Source organism: Pieris napi, chromosome 9, assembly GCF_905475465.1.
Source record: "Pieris napi chromosome 9, ilPieNapi1.2, whole genome shotgun sequence".
NCBI classification, from domain to species: domain Eukaryota; kingdom Metazoa; phylum Arthropoda; class Insecta; order Lepidoptera; family Pieridae; genus Pieris; species Pieris napi.
In genome coordinates, this window is record NC_062242.1 from 4,957,238 (window position 1) to 4,983,862 (window position 26,625).

A 26,625-nucleotide genomic window follows, 5' to 3' on the forward strand; every position below is an offset into this window, starting at 1 on the left:
CTTCTATCTACGGACGAAGTAGCTAATAATGCAGTCCAAATAGACCTATTGTTCGTCTAACAAGCAATAGACTTATATATATGTAGACAGATTAGACACCCACAGATTGACCTAACCAGAATTACCTCAGTCTATTGAAATCAACCCGTGTGCGAGTGGATAGTGCATATTGTTTAGGATTCAGCACAAACCTATATCTACGTGTAAACGTAATAGGCTCCATGAACGTGTCCTTCCGCATTAAAATTGTTATGTAAATAATAATAAAAACATTAGTAGATTTTTATCAGAATAAAAGTATTTTAATTTTTAGTTATACTACAAATATAAAGTATCATAATTGTTTTCACATTTTTGATATTATATCAGTGTTCCAACGGATGTCGGACATGTACGGATGTAATAAACGCGATACGCGATAATATAATTTAAATATATCAGCACAACATATATATATTAAACTCACGCCGACTGTAGGTTATAATTACAGTGATTAATTGTTTTTCTTCGACGGCTACTATCACCTCAGAGTAACCTAAAGAAAAACAAAAGCAAGCTAGTCACCCAGTTACTGAGTAAAAAGATATTTCCTTACCCGGCAAATATACAATCAGTAGAAGCAGCAGGCCGGCGGCGATGTGCGGCGTTAGCTCGGCGCGCCAGCCCATGCCTGCGCTCCCATGTCACGGCCGCGCGCGGCGACTCATCCTCTTTGCATCACCTTCAAACAATTATATATGCTTAAACAATTTTATTTAAAATAATTTGCGTAATAGGAATTTATTCATTTTTAGCCATCAAAATAGCGTAAAAAACGCGTATCCCAAGCTTGTAGGGCTGTGTGAGCCGGGATTTTTGGAGATATATTCACATAGATTTCCTTTATAAAAACTTTTGCTGTACTCGCTGAAGTTTTTAACGCCAGAAATGAATTGGATTCAATGTATTGAAACAAAATTATAATTGTACATTATTATAAACATTACACACCTAAAAGGTATCTTACTTTTATTACTACCCTAAAAACATGTTATAAGTAGTTTATGTATTATCATGTAAAACCTTCTGTAGCAGACTAAGAATGTATACTTTCCCATTTATAAATTTATAATGTAATAAAAATAGGGGACTAAAAAGAAGGTAGCATAAGCTGACAAGACTGTAAAAAACAAATTGAAGTACACTTAAAACCGACATACTAGAAACGCGATAGCCATCAGGGGGAACAAATGACACAGGTCAGTCACTTCGATAACGCTGACGTTTCGATTTTTCCATAACAGCAACGAATACGGATTCTTGTAAAAAAAAATTGTAAATGTTTTCCAGTTTTGCCCAAATCGGGTCTCATAGCCATACCTAAATGTGTATTCCTGTAGGTACGTGAAATCATAAAAACTAGTTATTTGTCAGCAATAGCATAGTGTAGAAACTATAAATAAAAATGCAAGCCTCATTACCTACCCAAAAACAAATAATTCCGACCGATATATTTGGAGACCCATAATTCCATAGTAAAATTCACAAAAAGTTTATCCAAAACCGATAGGTCGTCGCCAAAAAAATTATAATATAGGAACTCTTTTATCGTATTAAAAGGTTTTATGCGTTATCGTAGTCCTTAATTATAATAAAATTCCTTATCGTAACTTAAAAATCACGAGTACATACTTCTACAGACGTTTAGTATTATTAATGGTGTTGGGGGTACAATACAATTGAATTTGTACGTGGCGTTTGGCCTTTATAATACGCCCTTGGGCTATTTTTTACCATTGGAATAATTGCACTGCATCACGATATATTTTCGACTCGCGACCGATCCCTTATTCTGTACACGTTAACATTAAGTGCCATTACGTTCTCTATTTTCATATAAAGTATATTTAAGCTAATCAATTTAAAAAGTGGTTAATATTGATATATACATTACATATCTAGAAAAGCTATTCTCAAAAATAACTAAATAGGTTGCAGTAGGGAAGGGCTGAATATCTCGAAATAAAAATTCTCTTCTTAGTAATGCTGGTCAATTAAGGAATTTTAGATGGAATGCTATTAGCTCCTCGAGAGTATTTAGGTACAGCACTATGCTAGTGCATCAATACCTTGAGAACCGCAGTCCCTAGTCGGGTTATTGTAGCGGTCAGCGAAGACTAGGGCAATATTGATTTTCATACCTTGTCACAGCGTATGTTCGCGTTATGGCCGGCACGCAGAGAGCGAGAGGGCTGGGTTGGGGACGAGAACGGCAATGTGTAATGGTGCGGGGCTCCGTCATCTGTGGAGGGCGGTCATGGGCTCGCGGTTGGCGCGTGCGAGAGGTCGGGCGGCTGTCTGGGCACTGCCCGCCGTTTGCCGTATCGATCGATGCGCGCGCAGCCGCCGCCCCGTGTGAATGGTCCCCGGCTCACGTGCTGAGCTCAAACCATGCTCAATGCTGCTTTAAGGACTAGCTAAGCTAGTAAAGGCGATCTGAGCCTTACTCTCGCCTGAAGCTGTACGATGAAAATTTGACCTACCTATTTCAATTACGTCAAATGTATATATGTGTACCGAACGGCTATTTGATAATACATATTGGTTGTATGTAAATTGTAATGAAATAAGAATTTTGTCAGAAATTGTTATAAACTCAGAACCAGACATAATATTTTTTGTTTAGTAGGAAAGGACCATTTTTGACTATTCTGTTTAAAAGATGGCTAAAAACGAAATCGTTAACCGTCGAAGTCGTTTTCGTTCTTTAGAAAATATTTGTTCTTTCCATCAGTTGGCGACAACGAGCCAACAAAGATCCCGGAAATTCTATGTTGTTTTACCACATAAATTGGTTAAACTTAATACCGATAAGGAAGTAGGACTTTAATTTATATTGAAGTCATAGTTTTATTACATGAGTACTAATACAATTCATTTACAATTAGAAAGTGCAAAAATTGCATATGCAGTAATAAGTTTGTATAAGTTCATTTTATTAAAAAACTAAAATTAATCCCGTCTGAAATGTCATTTTACTTTATACCAGCATTGTGCACTAACTTTTAGGCGCCCAACGAAAGCGCTTAAAAGCTTCTTAGCAATATATATACTTGTTGCTACTTAATTTGTATAAAACCACAAACATAAATCGTTAATATCGATCAATACTAATAAGTTGGATAAAAAAATGGATGCATTTTAAGATTAAACACTATATTAAGCTATCTCGACCGGCTTCGTAAAGGCGAAAAATTGGAAACGTTTAAAATTCTGTATAAGATTCAAACTTTGTTCTGTAAGCGAGTTCAATATGGATCGCATTACTCTTTAGACGCGGTGTGCAAGTTTAAAGTAGGAAATCCAGAAGAGCTATCGATAAAGTTGTGGCTGTCGCGGAAACAGGATTACTTGTAGGACTTCCGCACTTCATAAAGAACCCTGTATCAAAGCTAACTTGATTATATTTGGATGCCATCAGCTATTTCTACGATTTTTAGCTTTTTAAATTCACCTGCATTTATTCTTACTATCTTCAAAATATTAGATAATTTCGGTTGGATAAGTGCGGTTCAAAGCTACTTGTTATATAAATATTAAAGTTTTTTATTATTTCTTTAGCTTGGGTTTTTATAGGGAAATATAAAAATTATGTCAAATCTTTTTTTAATTATTCTTTCCATCGTTAGAGATCATACAATAATTATAATTCTTAAAATATTTATGATATTTAAGAGCAATTTAAATAATTTTCTCATATTGTGAAGCTGCGTCGGTATTTGAGACAAACCTTCCTTTATTGGATTCTGGATAAAGCCCCTTTGATCAAGTGTCTGGCATTCTTCAAGAAATTAAAAACACCTTTACAGTGCATCTACTACGTACTTTATTGAAACCTGATATTACTTATATATATTTATTGGGAAAATATAACGCACAAAAATATATTATAGTTGTATAATTTCTATTTGATTTTCGGTAATAATGAAATTAACATTCTGACTGGTTCGTTAAATCTTTAAAGTAATTCGAAAGCAGAGCAAATACGTGCTGACCAGTGATAAATCGACGGTTAAGTAAGTGTATTACGCTCAGACCTGATTCGTCGCAACAAGCTTATGGGCATTTTTCTGATGCGTTAAGTAAAAATAAATAGTAAAAAAAGAATATATTTTCTTTATGGCAAAAAGACAATGTCCTATACATAAGGAAGGAATCGATTTTGTGTATTGTGAGAAAAGAACAGAGGCAGCTGTCTAGTAACGCTAGGTTAGAAAAAGACAGTGCCAAAAAAGTTTAATTATTTTAAGGTAAACAATTAATACAGATAATAAAACTTTTTCTACAGCTGTGATACTTTTTGACATTCAACACCTTTTGTCTTCAGTCACCGTGACCACGCACGCTGTAAAGCACGCGAAACGTCGCGTCGGTTAAATTTAATAGTATGAAAAATAATTGTAAATACATAACTTCAATCCGGTAAAAAATTGTTTTATTATCAAATGTGTGAAAGTTATGTCAATAAAAGACAATACTATTTTAAGGTTTCTTAGATTATATTGTATTCACCCGAGTTACTTGTGTTGAAGTTTAATAAGAGATTTTTAACCGTTTTAAACCATGTTTGGTTGTCATAATATTAAATACGATTTAATATTAAGAATCATGCGATGTGGGTTGGTAGTCAGTCTGTGAAACTCTGAAAACCTATACGTTTGTACGTATAGGTTTTCAGATTTCATATTGTTATGATAAGAAGTATCAATAGTTTTTTATTGCATTACAGCTTACTTATATCAAATTCCAGCCCGGATACACTTATTTAGCAAACGTCGCTTGTAGCATTCCTTAAACACCCGATTATAAACCTATCTCCACTGGTTCGCTTCAGACAATTTATTTGATTGAGTGTACACGAAGAATCTCCAGGGATATGTACGCTTAGAAATTTTTACGGTACAATTTCTCGCCCTCTATGTTATTTATCGTTTTAAAACTCTAGAAGGAACATAAAACAGTTTTGTTATTGCTAGAACCGACATAAACTGTTCGCTAAAAAGTAATTTACGTGCTTCATATATATATTCCATACGATCTTACAAATTCTTCGATTTTTGGTCTGTATGTATACCCAGTGTGATTTGACTCTAAAGGTTGGTTGACATGCTTTCTTAGGACATCTTGTAGGTATGTCTTATTCATAGTGCACCATAGTTCATACTGACCCACTAAATAGGTCACCGCATAACTCTGTAAATTCTCTTTGTAGATGTATTTATGTTCTACTGATGAAGTTGGGTTCTATTAGTAATGTTTGTTGGTACTTAGATCATTAATATCTTATATATTTTGGTAATACCATTAAAGCATTCACAAAGTTATTTTAGAAACCTGGTTTTGTTAATTATTTGCTTATTTTAATACAAGCCTTCGCAGTGGTGAATAAAGAATTATTTCCAGAATTACTTCTATCTACTTATCCTAGACATATAGGAGTTATTTCGGAAAAATCCCTATCAGGCTGGTCCCTGGTTGGCACCAGCGTGCACAATTATATATATATATATAATATTATTTATTATATGATATATTTTAATTATATAATATTACAAGCAAACTATTAAAAGCTACCTTGCGGGAGTGAGGGGGACCACACTCATATCGATTCATCTCTTTTTTTATGAGTGACTCTAACCTGTATATCACGCAGAAACACGTGAAGGACTTTTAGCTGCTCTCATAGTCTCTTCTAATTCCTATAAAGGAGTCGTGTTGATTTTTATAGCAGCAGCATGTAAATTCAAAGGTGGAAGCATTTAAAAGGGTATCTGACGATACAATCGTTTGATTTTACATATTTTTAAATCCTTTCCGTTTGCTAGGTAAATGTATAATTTTGTCGCCTTAAAACTGTTCCAAGTTATCATTATAATTACAAGGATTTTCAAATATATGAACGCTGCGGGCGCATATATTCGACGGTCAGAGATACGCTTGTTAATCGAAGAGATTAACTTTTCTGATAATACTGCCATTTCTATAACCAATCTCGTCATATTACGTTTCGGGATGGATCTCGAAAAATGGCACGAGATCTAGCGGGATTGGGATCTGGCGAGATCGGGATTGCATTCCATAGCTGCGATATTGCGCGCTACTCAATTGTGAGGTTGCATGGATCTGGTTCTCATGTTATTTTCACACATGTATATCCTTTCTATAACATATTCTTATGTATCTGATTCTCCTCCTTGTAACATGTGTGATGTTTGAGAGCAAAATTAAATAAAATAAATAAAAAATAAAATAAATCGAAACGTCGATCTTACTATTCGAAAATTGAAATTTCAATTTAACTTTTAGATTTCTAAATAGTGTCGTAAATATAAAATGTTGTTCAGTTAGGAATTCGTTTTGGAAAAAGGTTTGTGGCTGGTATGTAGATAGTCAGGAGAATCGCAACGTAAATCATCCTTGAGTTAATATCAGTAACAGACCGTCACAACAATATGCGTTTGGATAAGATATGACAGGGCGGTTCACGTCCACCGCACGCTCGCATTAAATAGCTGTACTGATGCCTCTTATCAAGAGTCTAGTCCATATCTATACTTGATAATAATAAGGCAAACTCTTGCATCTAAAATATGTTTGAAACAGACTTCAAAATATTTTCTTTAAAATAAGCGACCTTAGGTATTATTCAGTGTCTCAACACAGATCATAGTTTTTTACAAGGGGTACAACTTGTATCAGACCCAGAAAAGGTTTCATATCTGCGATAATGCGCGAGGCTTGTTTATCCCATACCTACATAGCTTAGTTATCTTAACCCGTTTCTTAATGCACATATAGAGAAAGAGGGAGAAAGAAGATTGCACGAGTTATGTGTAATTTATTTAAAGAATGCATTCATATAACCACTGTTCTTTATAAGTTTGACTATTTTAGAAAACTATTTCGTATAAGGCAACTATTGTCTGTCAACTTTGGATGTGGCACTGTCTCTGACCACGATTGTTCATAAGACTCAAAACGTCGAGTTTTGAAATTATGTAATATATTTGCATGATTCTATCCATTAAAGTTGTAATATTTCAATGTAATTAATACACGTGTATACTTACGACATAGAGCTAAATATTGTTTTACCAAAGACAATAAATGCGTCTTGGGCCTAACGGTATCCATAACAGATAGTGCATAGAATAAATTTTAGATATTAACCTTAAACTACTTTATACCTAAAATAGGTTGGGTATTTCAATGAAACGCCACAGAAGCCTGCAATATCCGGCAGCGTTCAATGCTCTGCGAACGTGATATATCCAGTATTAATTTGCGATTTCGATGTTCCTCCAGGTGAAATTAGATTTAAAACGAAGCAATAGCTTCAAGAACTGTATCTCCGGTGGTATATCGCTATCAACTTTATATTTCAAGACTACTTGATCTGCGGAAGTTTTTGTTTAAGAGCTCAACTGCGCGACGTTGAAACAAAGATATTGCTAAAATTTTTGACATGAGAGGTAAGCAGTGAATTTTTCAATAATAAGTTTTTATTTTGTATATTTTTTACTATCGGGATATATACTTGATGTTACTTAAAACTTACATGAGTCAAAAATTCGATGGAACGTTTGTTAGAAAGAATATTAAATTAGAACATTGCTACCTAATATCTGCAATACGCATTTTTACACGTTTTTATAATATGGTGTTCGAACTTAACTTCGATCGATATGGTTGAATGCTCTCAACGAGTTAAAAATACAAGCCCGTAATCAATTTAGCAGGTTTTCATTATCGGAGTCCCTGGTTTTGGCATACACGTGAAATGGCAAAAATGTTAATGTACAAAATTGATAGTAGGTACCTATAACATTGTTCGTATATACCTAAGCAATGCTTTTATTCTAATAAATAATTAAAAGTAAAAAATGTACTACAAATTTCTTAATGGGTTCAACGTATACGGGTGGTAGGATATGATGACATAATATAGAGCAATTCCTGTACTTCTAGCACACAGAGAAACCTTCGGTAACAACTAAACAAATATTTTAATTTATTAAGAAAAATATAATCAAGGTTGGTAAATTTTTGGCATTTAAGCTGCAAGAAGGTATTCCTTATAGACGATTCTCTATTACTGATAAATAGATAATCTTAAAAGCATGAAATTCACTTAAGCTTATAAATATTCCCTTTTAATACTAGGGAGTTAGCGCTTTTTTACCTGGGATTCGTTATGAAAGTTGAATGATGTCTGAAAGTTTTAATTAGTTTTGTAGGACGGAGGCACGATACAAAAATTTACTTACTCGTTTTTAGCATTTTATACCCGTGCATTAAGGTAAAAAAAGTATTGAAAAATACGGTCGATCTGTTATTTTAATATTAAAGTCGGAACTTCTTATATATACGTAAATAAAAATATGTGTGTAGGTATATTTTAATACAAATAATTTCTATACTTATTGTGTGATTGTTGTTGGGAGAAATAATATTTAAGTTCTCTCAAGGCGGCTCATACTTTTCCCTTATTTAATAAAAATAAAACACTGTTTTTAAGCACGATAATTTTACGTTTTCATTATAAATATGGTAAAGAAAGTACTAAGGAACATTATATATCAAATCCACTGAGAATAAAAGACCGTAATAAGGGGACCAGTAAAATTTGTTTATTTAAAGCAATACTCCTTATCTTGAACATTCGAAGCAAAATATAGGCCAAATTTCAGGTTTATCAGTGCAACAAACGGGAAGGAAAAGTGGGCGAGAGCGGCTGCAGGACGGATGTAGATATTCGTTTTGGCATGAAAACTAGACCAGGGTCTACCTTACCGTTGACAGGAAATAGTTTTATAGACTGTTTTATGTAAACATAACCTTATTATTATTATACGTATATATTACTAACTAGCTGACCCGACACACGTTTTGCCATGTATAGTATTTCTAAGGAACATTGTTTAAGTTCAATAAGAATAACTATCTGCTATAATAAAAAATATGGGTTGATCGTAGATGGGTGAAAATTATGGGTTGTATGTACTTTTGTATGCTGTGTCATAAAATATTTTTTTGGGGTGGACACCCCTTATCAATTAGGGATTTGAAAGATAGATAGTAGCCGATTCTCTGACCTACTAAATATGCATAAAACATTTCATATGCATCGGTCAAGCCGTTTCGGAGGAGTATGGGATCGAACATTGTGACACGTGAATTTGTTGTGAAGCAGGTGATTACTTTATTTTAACTTTTTCAATGTCGCCTTCAGTTACATATAAAAGTAATTTTGTGTTGTGTAAAAATTCCTGAATAACCTACATGAATTGTAAGATAATAAAAATATTTTAATCTATATTTATATCTTATTTATTCAATATAAGAAAAAAAATGTTTTCTTATCGGTCACCACGCTGAAAAAGTGTTACTTGAATTAATATCAAAGAAAATATGCTGCATTAATAAAAAATAAACAAATAATTATAATTGCATAAGTTGAAAAAAAATGCTATTCAATAGCTTAACCGCGGCAGTCTCCGAGTGCCACACGTTTTTTTTAGAAGAAGGAACCAATTCTGTCAACACATTGCACGTAATGCGTGTTGGTATTTAGACATCCGATCCAACACTAAAATAGTTTTAATTCAAACCAGTACATTCTAAGATAAGCTCCAAGCAAATAAACTAAGTGAAACCTCTTCAACTTCATATTATAAAAAGTATAGATTCTACATCAGTCAGGAATTTGTTTTGTACAAACCGAAGTCTTCTGAACCTGAATAAAAATACAAAGTTATTCGGAAATATAATTTTATATTCGCCCCGAGAGAACCTATTCGATTTTCTGTATCCATCAATAAATCCTTGATTGGAGATGCTTTTGAACAACCATAAAATAGATAATTTAAAAATATGTTTTGTCTGTGATTTGAGTCGCAATGCGTGCTATGAGGAATCAATAAAGTTTTGCGCACATAAATGAGTTTCACTCGTCGTCGTGCTTTTAAGTTTTAAAGATTGAGATAATACATTATCAATGTATTTTAATAAATAGTAGTATATTCTTTTGTTAAATTATCTATTAAAACAGCGATGCAAAGTATCGTTCTTAGTAGCTCGTATTCAAGTAGAGCGAAACTAAAAATAAAAAGTATTCAATTCATTTTACAACTCAAATTCTGAAGCAATTTTAATCTCGAGTTTTGCTAGTACCTCCCTCGATAGCACTTACAACCGGTGCCGAGATAGAGTTAAATTAATCAACGTGCAAATTTTACAAGATAGACTTCCGGAAACTTACTGAAGTTAAGATTCATTTCAGAATTGTAATAATGATTTTGCATAAGAGTCATCAAATGCTATTAAGGAGTACGAAGCAAACATATTTCGCGATTGATCGATTTTAATCTCGATTTTGAATCTCATTATTGTTTTTTTTTTAATTCAAGATGTATTAAAAAACCAAGGCGAAATTGTCACATTCGTTTTCGCTAACACGAGAGCTTGCGAGTAAATGAAAATTATCTTAAAATTAACAAAGCTCTAAATTAAGACGGAAATATAAATAAGAATATAAAGAAATGACAGAAGTATTATGAAAGTAACTATTAATTACTATAAATAAACTCATTTTATTAATAAATAAATAACTAACCTTAACATATAATAACTAAAATATATTATTAAAAGGAGTCCCTTTAGGCAAGGTTCCGAAGATACTGGCAGCGTTCCCCATTTGAAAGAAAAATTATGAAAGAATGCTCCACAGATTATTCAATAAGCGACATTGCTAATACCAATACATTGATACGATCTCAACCACAAGTTCAGTTTGGTAATTAATTATTTCCAAAAGAACCGATTACAAGTATACCTATAAAGTAGTAACGATTAAAAACTTGTGGCGATCGATTTCTATCGAAGGAAGGAAAGAAACCATATAGTTTATAAATACGTCTTGCTTGACGAGATTGTTTGGATCACGTTTCAGTATTATTGCACCTGACCGCAACTCGCCTTCACCTGTGCAATCCGCCTAAGACCCGTCTTCCTATCGACCAACAACAAAAAGCACAAAGGATGTGGGTTTTAACACAAATATAATCTTATTTCAAAACTTACATTTGCACACGTTTTTTTCTTGAAAAAATCGACAATATTTTAGCGAAACAATAAATCAATTACAATTATTACCCTAAACTGCACTGCACTGCACTTTACATACTAAGGATTTTTGTAATAAATAGATGAAATTACCTATTCCATTTATAAAGGCATATAGAAATTTCACCTGTCTCTGTATATAAACGCATTTGAAGGTTGATTGCCAACAGATGGCGCTGAATGTATTTAAAAGTCGGTATTAAAGTCATTCACGTTTTCTATGAATTTTAAGCTCAATGGTCATCACATTGCTTCCGGCCGGCTCGGTCGCCTAGGATTTACGAATGCTAGGGGGTCGAGGTATCTAACCTAACCATCTTATTGGGCCTCTTTAGCGGGGTGACGGGTCGACTCACGAGTCAAGAAAAATTGAAACCCCGCAACTTATATACATATAAATTATAAATATTATGTGCGAAGTAGAAATTTAATTAAATTGCAGATTTTTGAAGGCGAGGTTAATATAAAATACTGCGATCAGTAATATTTAGAAAATATCATATTTGCCGCATAATATTAAATAATTTATGTAAATTCTTTTTCTGTTCTAATAATACCCGCAATAACTGTTTTGTCATTACATTTTTTGTATACTACCACTATTGATTCAGGAACATCAAACGTTTTCGCAATCAATGGTTGCAAATAGAAATTACTATCATACCAATGTCAAACAACAGTCGGTTATTGATTTTAGCACATTCAGTTGTTTTCAGGGGGCGAGGGGAAGTGGGCGCCGGGAGGCAGTAAAACGCCAACCATAGCTCCACATGTGAATATTTGATGGTTGAATCTGACTGTGGCCACGACCAAATACGTGTCACACGGCTATCGAGATCCATTTAACGAGATCTTTGGATCTCTCTTTATAATATTGAGCTAGACTATGCTTTGTAGCTGGGTCGATTGATAACTTAGCAAGATCACAAGACTTTTGATTTTAAGAAAGTTCTTTTTGATTCTACTTTCACGTGCATTCGATCCATATATATGTCGCAGTAAAGTAGTTAAATCAAAGAGTTAATTAAATCTCTAGACATTTAAATAAATATCGATATTCAATCAACTCGCCAAAGTCCCGTATGACAAGTGACTGAACGAAATGTTTAACGAGTTTCCTAAGCTCCATCAAGCTGGAACCCGCTTTAGAAAAAACTTGATTTTTCTAAATTTACTTTTATCTACAAACGATGCTAGTGAATGTAGTAAACTTTATTTTTTTGTAGTATCATTAATTGCGCCGAAAAAATAATTAATACCGCGCAAAGCAGGAAATATTACAAATAATTCAATAAAAAACATTGAAACGGGTGCTAAATTGTTTGTAGTTTATTGTAGTGACAAAAAAAAAAATTTGTTACCCCACTTTATTAAAAACTACGGAATAAATGCTAAAATAACGGAACTATGCAAAAAAAAGACACCGACTCAAAAACTATAAACGATGCTAGTGAATGTAGTAAACTTTATTTTTTTGTAGTATCATTAATTGCGCCGAAAAAATAATTAATACCGCGCAAAGCAGGAAATATTACAAATAATTCAATAAAAAACTTTGAAACGGGTGCTAAATTGTTTGTAGTTTATTGTAGTGACAAAAAAAAATTTTTTTTACCCCACTTTATTAAAAACTACGGAATAAATGCTAAAATAACGGAACTATGCAAAAAAAAAGACACCGACTCAAAAACTATAAACGATGCTCATCAATGTAGTATACTTTATTTTTTTGTAGTATCATTAATTGCGCCGAAAAAATAATTAATACCGCGCAAAGCAGGAAATATTACAAATAATTCAATAAAAAACTTTGAAACGGGTGCTAAATTGTTTGTAGTTTATTGTAGTGACAAAAAAAAATTTTTTTTACCAAACTTTATTAAAAACTACGGAATAAATGCTAAAATAACGGAACTATGCAAAAAATACACCAACTCAGAAACTATAAACGATGCTCATAAATGTAGTATACTTTATTTTTTTGTAGTATCATTAATTGCGCCAAAAAAATAATTAATACCGCGCAAAGCAGGAAATATTACAAATAATTCAATAAAAAACTTTGAAACGGGTGCTAAATTGTTTGTAGTTTATTGTAGTGACAAAAAAAAAAAATTTACCCCACTTTATTAAAAAATACGGAATAAATGCTAATATAACGGAACTATGCAAAAAAAAAGACACCGACTCAAAAACTATAAACGATGCTCATAAATGTAGTATACTTTATTTTTTTGTAGTATCATTAATTGCGCCGAAAAAATAATTAATACCGCGCAAAGCAGGAAATATTACAAATAATTCGATAAAAAACTTTGAAACGGGTGCTAAATTGTTTGTAGTTTATTGTAGTGACAAAAAAAAAATTTGTTACCCCACTTTATTAAAAACTACGGAATAAATGCTAAAATAACGGAACTATGCAAAAAAAGGACACCGACTCAAAAACTATAAACGATGCTCATAAATGTAGTATACTTTATTTTTTTTGTAGTATCATTAATTGCGCCGAAAAAATAATTAATACCGCGCAAAGCAGGAAATATTACAAATAATTCGATAAAAAACTTTGAAACGGGTGCTAAATTTTTTGTAGTTTATTGTAGTGACAAAAAAAAAAATTTGTTACCCCACTTTATTAAAAACTACGGAATAAATGCTAAAATAACGGAACTATGCAAAAAAAAGACACCGACTCAAAAACTATAAACGATGCTCATAAATGTAGTATACTTTATTTTTTTTGTAGTATCATTAATTGCGCCGAAAAAATAATTAATACCGCGCAAAGCAGGAAATATTACAAATAATTCGATAAAAAACTTTGAAACGGGTGCTAAATTGTTTGTAGTTTATTGTAGTGACAAAAAAAAAAATTTGTTACCCCACTTTATTAAAAACTACGGAATAAATGCTAAAATAACGGAACTATGCAAAAAAAAAAGACACCGACTCAAAAACTATAAACGATGCTCATAAATGTAGTATACTTTATTTTTTTTGTAGTATCATTAATTGCGTCGAAAAAATAATTAATACCGCGCAAAGCAGGAAATATTACAAATAATTCAATAAAAAACTTTGAAACTTTGAAAAAACTTTGAAACGGGTGCTAAATACCGCGCAAAGCAGGAAATATTACAAATAATTCAATAAAAAACTTTGAAACGGGTGCTAAATTGTTTGTAGTTTATTGTAGTGACAAAAAAAATTTTTTTTACCCGGTGGTGTCTTTTTTTTTGCATAGTTCCGTTATTTTAGCATTTATTCCGTAGTTTTTAATAAAGTGGGGTAAAAAAATTTTTTTTTGTCACTACAATAAACTACAAACAATTTAGCACCCGTTTCAAAGTTTTTTATTGAATTATTTGTAATATTTCCTGCTTTGCGCGGTATTAATTATTTTTTCGGCGCAATTAATGATACTACAGAAAAATAAAATATACTACATTTATGAGCATCGTTTATAGTTTTTGAGTCGGTGTCTTTTTTTTGCATAGTTCCGTTATTTTAGCATTTATTCCGTAGTTTTTAATAAAGTGGGGTAAAAATTTTTTTTTTGTCACTACAATAAACTACAAACAATTTAGCACCCGTTTCAAAGTTTTTTATCGAATTATTTGTAATATTTCCTGCTTTGCGCGGTATTAATTATTTTTTCGGCGCAATTAATGATACTACAAAAAAATAAAGTAGGTATACTACATTTATGAGCATCGTTTATAGTTTTTGAGTCGGTGTCTTTTTTTTTGCATAGTTCCGTTATTTTAGCATTTATTCCGTAGTTTTTAATAAAGTGGGGTAAAAAAATTTTTTTTTTGTCACTACAATAAACTACAAACAATTTAGCACCCGTTTCAAAGTTTTTTATTGAATTATTTGTAATATTTCCTGCTTTGCGCGGTATTAATTATTTTTTCGGTGCAATTAATGATACTACAAAAAAATAAAGTTTACTACATTCACTAGCATCGTTTGTAGATAAAAGTAAATTTAGAAAAATCAAGTTTTTTCTAAAGCGGGTTCCAGCTTGATGGAGCTAGTTTCCTACACGTTCCTAGACAACAAGACGCATTTCAACTTTGGTTGGAAAAAAATATATATTTTCCTATATTGTCAAAAAAATATATATTCCTATTGTCGTTTAATATTTTATTATTTAGGAAAATAAATAGCCAATAAATATATTTTACAATAATAATACATTTGTTTAGTTCGTTTATTAATTACCTTTATTAATGGCATGTTAAGTATTATTGCTCAACCTAAGTATAAACTAGATACTAGCTAGAACCTATTCCACAAAAATTGTATGGGCGAGACAAGGCATACAAAAAGAAAGTATAAAATATCTTCAACAACAAAATTTAAATCAACGATACAAATGAAAAATATGCTTACTAACACAATGAAAATTATTATCAACCTACCTTAACCTAACCATACAATAAAACAAAACACAGAATTTGAAAGCTCTCACGATCACATACACACGTCTTTGGTGAAATTGTAACAAGACCACAATTTGAAACAAAAAACCACTGTCAAAAACCAACGTTTGCCAAAAGAAAGACTCTAAAAGTTATCAGCTGTTTTCTTGACCGCCACCTTGTTTAACATTATTAATCAACACACTGGCTTTCGGTCAGACAGATTGTTAAACGTTTTCGACGCTGCTTTATTTCAATCAAAACGCTAGCGAGTTGTCTAGAGATTCAATTAACTCTCTGATTTAATACTTTACTGCGACATGTATATAAATATATATAAATATATATATATACTTTATAAAATATGTAAAAATATTAATTTTAAAACGTATATAATTAGTCCAGTCTACTGACAAATTATATCTAATAAGTTTTTAAATAAAGCATCGTGAAGATTTTTATAATAAGGCCGGTCATTGCGGTTTTTCTATCCAATCCCCAATGCCACAAGTCAACTGCATTTCTTAATTGCCCTTGTTTTTCTATCTCCTCGGACACTGCATTGTACTCGTATTTCTGAGATAAACCATGTGTGCACTTATAATTAACAATTACTTTGATACAGTGTACCGCTTACGAAGATCTTTAGCTTTAATAAAAGCTAAATTTAATTCATACTTATTTGTTGATATAATTCTACTACTACATCTACTTACGACATTCGAACCTAGGTTCATAATATATTCTAAAATCTAAAGTTTACATACTTTCCATGGTCCCTTATATTTAGTTTTTTAATTTCCTACAACTACAGACAGGGCACATTCCTAAAAGTTTTGTATTATTAGAAATAAGTGTTGAAAATAGATAAAGTTCTATGAATGCCACATAAAGACGATATAAGTTAGAAATTAAATCAACTGTAAACTGATTCAACATACATTTTGCAGTCAGAAGCAGTTATGTTTGTAGAAGCGACGTGTGCATACTCTAAATGCTGATGTAATATTCATGATTATGTCCCTGGTCCCGAATTCAAACTTTATACGCCAAGTGCTCGTTATATCTTGTCTTTAAATAATTGATTTCCCCTCGAGATGTAAGATTCACGATGTTTATGTGTACGCTGTATGTCTCTTTGATTATTCATATCGGAAATCTTTTCGGATAACTGACAAAATATAGTATTTTTTTAATCAAAATCTAAAAACAGAGATTACATTTGTTATAAGCCTTATTAATTATGAGCAATGTTAGCCTAGTGGCTTCAGCGTGCGACTCATCCCTGATTCGAAGCCCGGTTTCACCAATGCAATTTCTGTCCATGTGCTCATTAAACACTCACTCGGTGAAAGAAAACATAGTGCGGAAACCGGCACGACATAGACCCAAAAAGTACTTGAATAAGAAAAAACATAGGATCCCACACACTGTTTTATTGTGTTTTTTTTATTTTTTTTATTCCTCTATTTTATTCTCTAAATATGTGAGGAACTTGTACATACTAACTTTTTTTACTATAGTAGTTTTATTCTAGGAGTACATTGTCTTCACATATAATTATTTAACTAATGTATACAAAATATTGTAAACCTATTTGAAAAGAGTAAGTGTGGATTTTCTTGCCCATTCTTCTCCACACGAAACTACCTTTTGGAAGGGGCAACTAGAATCATTTTTATATTTTATTTGACGTTCAAAAGTGCTATTTTAGGTGGTCTAACTGAAATAAATGATTTGACTTGACTTGACTTGAATTGATTTTATATAATGTGACCTAAAAAGGTTGTAGCGCCACTGGGATTTTCTATATTATATACTATAATGCCCCGAAAATACCCAAACGAACCGACACATTTCTGCATTCTGTGCATTGGTGTCTTTCGGCCTAAAGGTAAGACACGTGCACGTCTAATCGCGCGCTATCATTACCGAAACAGTTATTATGATATAATTTCCACGGATAGTTAAGTTTCAATATTAGATATATAATAAAATAGCGTATATATACCTATATTAAAGAATAACAAAACGTTATTTCAACTTTAAAATGTCAGTTGAGAAAGTCCATTCAACAACGGCGCATTAGATAAAAAGTTATACTCAGCCGGATAATGATCCAACATCAAATGAAACTGACGGAGAGCAGACGGAGCTTGCGTGATATTTCCTCTGTTGTAATTATACGGGAAAACTACATTGAAAGTGTTTTAAATTATACAAAACAAAGATATTCACTGCATGTACGTATTTTAAAATTGTAATGTATAATTGTATTGACAGTTCTATCAAACCTTTTTATAAGTTTTGACTTTAAAGTTAGTCAACATGCTTTGGCCAATTTTAGTGTTAGTATTATTTATGTATCGACAAACTGCGCATTTAAAAAAAACCGTTCAGTTTTTTTAATTTAATTTATAATTCTAAACATGTCTATAAAGCAAGCAAGATTATCAAACTCATATTTTTTATACAATATACAAAATTGTGTAAGTATACAACCGAATTTGCGAAGCAATACCTTCTTGCATGGTTTAACAATGAGTCTTGCGTGACTTTATTTAATGATCCACAAAATAAGGTTACTAAAACAGGTTAGATACATAAGTTATATAGTATATACTCTTTGACTATCTTTTAGAACTTATCCCCTGAAATTGTTCGCATTTTCATGCATTTATCACAGCCGTTGACAGTAAGCTAAAGATTTTTGGTGAGTGGGTAAGGTCCTATAACTAAAACTTATTATGATGATCCCAAAAAGTGAATACAAGCGTAAAGACAATCATATGTTTTGATTATGTATAGACTGAATTGGTAATATGAAAAAGGGGAAAATATCACTGACGTCGAAGATAATAATCAATAAATACCTATATAAGAAGATATATTATAAGTAACTATGCCATTATTACACCATATTATCAACTAATAACTATGTTTACCTTGACCCAGTTTGTTTTTCACATATGTATTATGTAATTTATGTTAATATCGACCTACACGTTACTGAAGATGAATGAAATTTACTAGTAGATACTACGATCTTTTTTAATATGCAAATATTTTTTTTATTTTAATGAGTCTATATACTTGAGGACCAATGCATATTGTTTTGTTTGTAAAGCACTTTTTGCCGCCACCACGACTATGTGGTACCAGCTGTCCGTCGAGGTTTTTCCGGACCAATTCGACTTACACTCCTTTAGGAAAAGAGCGTACTAATTCTTAAAAGTGTCCATGAGCAGCGGAACTACTTAATAAGGTGATCCTCCTGCCCATCGTTACATTAAAAAAATAGAATTGTTTTATTAAAACGCAATATTATTTTCATTGAATTCATATATAACCCGTCAGTTCCGCATAAATAAACGAAATCAGTTCATTTTGGCTTCTTATTCATAGGGTTATTAGTTATTTCATAATGAAAAATATACTTTGATTTGGAATCCGTATAGGAGATGTGATGATTTAACTCTGGCATTGTTTACCTTCACATTAGCATCTATGTCAAGCTCGGTTGAATGAAATTACAAAAGCGACGGGCGTGGAGGTTAAGGCGCCTACGCAATGTTCGCTCGACTAAAACAAGAGATTCTTTAGCTATTTTAATATCGTTTTTGTCTATTTCAGAAAATTACGAAGATTTTATTTATACAAAGCTTTGAGCTTTCATTTATACAATTTTTCCTAAGCAATTTAGTATCAAATTCAAATGTGATAAAAATTCTATAAATCTTATTTTAGAGTTAGCACGCTTATAAATAAGACCGAATAAGGTAGTGAGGAAAGGTTTTTTTTTATCTTAAAAAAGCCCAATGTTAAAATATTTGGTGCAAAATGTTAAATAACGGTTCAACTATACTAAACTAAATACGAAACTTCTGATATAAAATGTAACTTTAAAATAGACACTACCCAGATATACATTTTTACCGTACATTAATGATTTCACTAGTTGTTAGTTACATTGTAAATAAAGAAATCAAAAGTCCGAGAGCGGTCAAACTTTAATTAATATTTATAATATAGCGCTTAAATATTATTTTGAATGTTAAGTTTTTATTTTTTTTTTTTTACTTTGGTAACTTTATAGATAAAATAATTAGACGCAAAGCTTAATTAATAGCTCAACGTTAGAATGGAATAGGCGCCCATCACGTCTCAGACCGGTCCCAGGTCAACGAACCTAGAGCCTAGCTCGCCATGCTGTCTTTGGTTTCGTTTAATTTCAAGTTTCAGCTGATACAGTTATGAATAATATTCACATCCTAGAAAAAACTATGCTTAAATAAGCAGTGCTTTCTGTCAACGTCTGTATTCTATAAACACTTAATCAATTGAAACGTGGACGGACTATCATTTCGTAAACGTAAACGTACTTACTTTTTTATACTTTACTTATTTTATATGTATATATTATATTACTTATTATATATGCAATGTGAATTATATATTTTTATATGTATTCATAATCATCACCTCAATATCACCACAAGACTATTAAAAATACTATGATTTATTATTATTACTTAGCTACTTTGGCCATATTGCCAGAAAATAACCGGATAGTCACGACAAAACTGGTAATGGTAGGGAGTGATATGATGGCAGAAGTCGGGGTCGATCGCATACCCGTTGGTCTGACCAAATTAAGACAATTATGAGTCTCAATGCCCTGAGACAAGCGGAGGGTAGAGCAGTGTGGAGGCAGCAAGTCGATGTACTGGTTAGGGCTTTCCAAGACAGGCACGACCGTCAGTATTGAAGACTAAGAAGAAGAAGGAATTGTTTTAATATATTTATCACATCCAGCAGTTCATTATTTATATTTTTAACACGAAGGCTTCGAGTATTCAGTGACTTAGTTTAAAATGTATAATTTAGTTTGTATATGTAACTGTAACATTGAATAAAAACTAAAGAGCATTTATTTTTGTAAAATTTTAATGTTCAACGAACATTGTAAATAAACAAAAAGTAACCAGCTGCGGAAAGCACTGACGCTTGTCAATGCAGACATTTAACTGCACCTGTTACAACTGGGTATTTTAACAAGCAATACAGTTATGTCTAACCGAGTTATTTAACAAAAATCTATTTTTTAGATGAGAGCGTGTATGTAATAGCAATTTTATTGCAATAGAAACAAAATAATTAAATGAATTATGATTACAAATCAAATTTTTCTATTTTTTTAAATACCAATTTTACATGTTACATACATTATAAAAGAAACTGAATATAAGTAATTGGCGAATAAACAAACCCGGGCTGGGCTTTCCGCGCCGGCATTTCAGAGTTGGTAAGTAAAGAAAAATGATGGCCTATAAATACAATCAAAACCGTAAACCTTCAAATGTTTCAGTGTCCCATTGCTGGTTCCCTTTATACACCACAGTGTATGGTAGCCAAAAAATAACCGCATAATTCTCCGTCCGTAGTAAATTTAACTTAAGCTGAATCCTCTTTCGAGTCAATGTAAACACCGTTTTATTCTGATACTATGGTTAGTCGTGGAAAGGAATTTAACTACTTTAAAATAAGGAAATAAAATATATTTTTTATTCAAACTTTACTACTTCGTTCCATTTACTAAAGAAATATTTTTATTAACTATAAATACATAATTACTGCTTTACAAACTCTGTCTGAAATAGTTAAGTATTATAACAAGTACGGTACTATTTTATTGCTGTTAAACTGTTTAAAAATAGGCTATGGTAGATTCTTCTACGAATAAAAAGCTAAGGTAATCCTTGCAAAGAGAAACGACATCGCAGCGAAAACATCAGAAGCTTAAACCGTCAAACAATTTATCTGATTGGCTTTCTCGACAAAACTAGTAACGGAATAAACAAAAGCAAATTCTTTGCAAGAGCCCTTACTGTGAGTTGACAACGAATAAATTATCGCAGTCTTCGAAACCTGGAAACTCGTAATAAATAAATAAAATTGAATGTTATAAAATAATGTTATTTATGTTATAGTTTAGTTAAATTGTTAGTTCGTTATATAATTAAAAGGCATAGTAATTTCGTCTTGCTCAATAAATAGTTAATAAGGTTTATTTGTTTAATTATTACACAAAATACTTAAAAAAAATTCTAGTAACGTGACAGTTTATTCAAAGTTCATAGTATTGTCTTTTATTGACATAACTTTTACACATTTACAGGAAATTTTATAAATAAAATCTCAAGATCCGCGAAAATAGAGGACACCGTGAGCCATTTCTGCCAAAACCCACAAAAAGATGGAATCTTTTAGTCGATACCAACTCCGGGGAAATAAAATCAGATAATACAACTTTTTCTACATCTGTGATACTTTTTGACATTCAACACCTTTTGTCTTCAGTCACCGTGACCATGCACGCCGCGCTGTAAAGCACGCGAACGTCGGTTAAATTAAAAATTAACATAATTGTAAATTTATAATACATAAATACATAACTTCAATCCGTTAAAAATTGTCTCCTTTATTCAAAGTTCACTTATACTGGCGTACACATTATTTTTCTCCAAGACCATAAAGCTAGTTTTGGAATGTAGTCGAAGCAAAAAATTAATCTAGATGCAGGATGCCACCATCATAAAGGCATCTGTCGTTTTTGCACGACAGTGCATCCTGATAAGCCGTGAGATTTTCTATGCAGTTTTTAATTTTAATAAATGAAACATTTGTTGTTGTTAAAACACTGTTAGTATATATATATATATAATATGTACATAATAAGATAATTGTTATTTCCCATCCGTATAAAGGTACTAAAATCATCGGCTATTTATCATCGCGTATAAAAAAAGACTGACACTTCGCTGAATAAATTCTGTGATACGTGAAGACTAAATTGCCAACATAACATCAACGATAAATCACTCAGCCAAAGAACCAATCTATTTTACGGTTTAATCAGAGCTTGCCCTATCTAAACAGTTTTTACAATGGCACGACTGCAAAGAGATATTATCGTCATTCAAATACCGCCGTGTATGGCGCTTCGCTGATTAAAAAATTAAAACGATCCGGGATTATATGCAAAACAGTTTTATTCCTACATTATTCCGCTGTTTAATCGTACTGCGAAGTTATCATTGTGCTATGCGTTTAACATGTTTTACGGTGTATTTGCATCATCGATTATGAAATCGTGCCCATTATTGTGTTAGTATAAGAAACAATGTGTTGTTAAGAATATTTTTTACCATACCATGCTGTAAATACTATAATTAAGTTACGAAGTATAAAAACTTGGGGGAAATGAAAAATTTCTTTTAGATAAATAGAAATTGCTTACTATATGTTGTTGAAATGATTGTTAAGTCTTACGTCTGTAGAACTAGTGGAGCTACAACCTTATAGGTGATCATTATTTTTCTTAACGTACAAGTAGATGATCAGTCGTCTGTGCCTGACTAACGCCGTCTTCCTTTACCGTATGAGAGAGAGTAAAATGCGCACATAGATAGCTCATTGGTGAACAGCCGTGGATCGAACCGACGACCTCAGTGAGAGTCGCAAGTTGAAGTTATTCAAATTTATTTGAAGAGAGGCCATACCGATGCCGAGTAAAAGCAAAATCTCTAAGCTATTGGTGAATGTCGTAGGATTTTAGCTTAACTCTTCGTTTAGATACGAATCTGGATTCTACAGAATTTAATTTAAAAATTAATATAGCGTCAAAGGTGAGCCTAGCATAGAAGAAGGCTTACGGGTTAAAATTACATTCCATTTAAAGTGCAGGCGGCCATATAAGCCACGACAGAAAATGTTCCTACAATATACTTAATTTGCACGACGGCAGATGTTTAGTCTTCCATACGCCGAATTCTAATACATTTATTTAGGAAAATGAACTCTCAAGCCTGCGCGAAATTAATTTAGCCATAACTGTATGACTAAATTAATTGATAGGCTGATTGGCTGATTAGTACTTGCCTAAAAAGACAAATAAGATTTGTTCTAATTTCCCATTACCATTATTTAAAAGCAGAACAACTGTTCTTAACTAATAGGTGTTAACATTGCCATAACTGTATCAACCTGTTTTCGAGGAGTCAAAATACCCATAAGAGGCTGTTTTAATCAACAATTTTTAAAATTAAATAATAAACATTAAGTCGAATATTATGTAAATGGATGATTAATAAGTTTTATTGATATGTACCTAATTACAAAATATGAAATGTCAAAATAATGATAGCTTAGCTGGGTGATGTAACTGTTCCGTGCAATAATAAGAAAAAAATTAGCTTTCTAACCTCGTCCGCTTTTCTTGCAGAGTCTAATGATCGGATTAGAGCCGGCGACCTACTTGATTATATTAACTATACGTTATACAACATAAGTGGCTTGCTATGTAGAGAGAGATTTTATTAGTATCTATAACAATCGTGTAGTAATGAAAAACATTAATATTGAATTAATGTTATAATAATGAATTGTCTGATGCGATCCTTCTATATTTAAACATTGAACTTCCCGCGTTCAATGTTTAAATATATAAGGAAAAAGGAAAGGAAAAGCATAATGATTTATTTCTTACTAGCTGACCTGGCTAACTTCGTTCCGCCCTACAACCTTATAATATCGTGGTTACTTTAATTTAACTTATTTTAGGATTTCATTAATGTTAAGTATTACATTAATACAACTCTTTTGCAAATACAGAAATGTTTTATTGCTTGCCATTGCGAAAGAAGAATGGCAGTTACATTAGGCATCTTCTCTCTAGCGTCAATATGGCGATACTGCATGTTAAGCACTTTCTGATATCCAACATCTTTTGATCAGGATCAAAGCATGGTTATGCATCTCCTCATTCACCTCAAGATCGGAATTTCTTGAACTGACACGAATTCGACGTAAAATGATGCGTAGTTTTGTCAACAGATGGCACCATATGGTTTTTGCATTCGTAAAATTAATTAATTAATGTATTGCTATTCGATAACTTATCCGATATTTTATTGCTTATTCTGCTATTCGGGACGGAAGCAAATCCAACAAATCAAAAACAATGGCAATCGGTCCAGCCGTTCTCGAGTTATAAGTGTTGTAACAAACACGACTTTCTTTTATATATATAGATATAATCTATATAGTTCAAACGTCATATAATTTGAACGCACAACTTACTGGCAACTGCCTTATTTAAAAAATATTTTACAGTTAAAATGGATAATGGAAACAATATGAAGTGAATACTGTAAACTATTGTATAGCTTCCCTTTGTTAAAATGCAATTGCTCTTTTATGATCGAACTATAAAACCTATCAAAGTTGAAGTTATGTTAGTTCCATTACGCCATATTCTGAACCTGTCGAACTTTGCCCGTACATTCCGTTGCTCATGCAAAAGCTCTCTAGCAAATGGAGTGAGCAATATTAAGACCTGTACTTATGGAAAACTAAAATGAGAGAGTGGGTTGAATTTGAATAACATTCGAGAGAACTAAGTCCAAATTCCAAAGAATAATTATAATGATAATTCACTAAAGTATACAAACTTTTAGTAGATATAAGGCTCAACCCCAATGGCCTTAGTATTTATCGAAGTACAACATATATATAACGTCGAATTGATTCAAAATCGATCAATAATCTGGCTTAAAATATATTATTTCTATTTTTCCCCAAAGTTTTACTGCCGCTGATAGTTCTGCTTACATATAAATGCTACTAAAAAAACCTTGCTAGTCTAGAAATTGGCAATTAAAGTTTGCTTTGCTGAACTGAAAGGCAACTCAAAAGAAACTTATTACTATAACCTTGTATAAACTACTTGCAGGAAAATTGAGTTACAGTTAGACTGGGTGTAATAATGCTCGCGCATCGGTAAGTTCGGAACGGCGAAGTAAGCAGTTAATTAACCAAACTTGACGTGTACTTCAAACATAAAGATATGAGAAAACTTTTGACTCTGCATAACAGACTGCGTAACGAATCGAAATAGCTTTTTCTCCGATATGGAAAAAAATATTATATTTACAGAGAATGCCAAAAGGACGTCGAATTTCAACGTCACGCACTCCATCAAGTAGAAATGTGAAATTGAAGCGCAGGTATTTTGAAAGAATTATTATTACATTCGTGATTCTTCCATATACCATACTTTTATGTATCAAATAAACGCAAATTGTATTCATTTTATATAAAATGTATAAAATCCAAACACTTGGATTGTACCGCATCGACATGTTATTAGTAGTTAAACACAATTTTACACTTAGAAAAGTTATAACGGTTAGTAAAAGATAGTGAGCAGACTTAGTTATTTTGGATAAAACAATAGTTCTTCGTGCTGGAAGGTAAATATCAATTGTTAATAACAAAAATGTCAAAAAAAAAAACAAATAAATGTTTTAATCGTTGATATCAGAACCGCACAATCAGAGTAATAACCGTAAATGTACTGCAAAAAATACTTTCAGCATGCTTTGCCTTATTACCATTGTCGACAAAGATTTAGAAATACGTCATCAGGAGAAACAAAGTTCATTAGGAGCACAATTCCGCGAAAATAGTCTGAGAAATTTTTCGAAGAAATGTTTTCTTATTGAAAATTTTACACTTTCTTACTTATAAAGATATAATCAGAAATGTTTATTATATTATTGGGCTTACAGCTTTTTTTGGATCTTTTTATTTATTTTAATTATCTTTAGATAACGCGAGTATACATTTAAATAAAAGAGCGACATTTACATTTTTAATTCTCTCAGCGAGAGCTGTAAAGCCCCCAAACGAAATAATGTAATAAATTTCTGTGTATATCCGTTAAACAAGTTTTATTTTGACTTCATTCCGTAGAACTTAACCATATATTATGCATTCTACGAGTATAGCATGTATTGTAAATGGTGATTGTCCGTAAAAGAATCCGTAGAGAGACCGCTTTAATTATTTGATTCTAGTATTAATTAACTTTTCGAGAATAATTAAAAGCGTAACATGTTCCCCTAGGAATAAAGAACGAAGGTTATTAATATTTATATGATCCAAGACCTAATTAAGACACACATTTTTG

At 32.0% G+C, this 26,625-nt stretch overlaps 1 protein-coding gene across 8 annotated transcripts in view; it reads right to left on the reverse strand.

Moving 5' to 3' along the window:
- Positions 1 to 26,625, reverse strand: part of LOC125052242 (protein turtle) — a 50,056-nt gene that overhangs the window by 16,162 nt on the left and 7,269 nt on the right. For 7 of the 8 annotated variants that reach the window (XR_007117423.1, XR_007117422.1, XM_047652956.1 and 4 more), the window contains exon 2: positions 596 to 721. Coding sequence is in view for 6 of the 8 variants with exons in the window: in XM_047652956.1 (XP_047508912.1) it covers positions 596 to 668 (73 nt within the window). In the remaining 2 variants the exon portion in view is untranslated. Of the gene's footprint in view, positions 1 to 595; positions 722 to 2,180; positions 2,350 to 26,625 lie in introns of those variants that run through there. The other variant, XM_047652955.1, reaches the window with a different exon arrangement.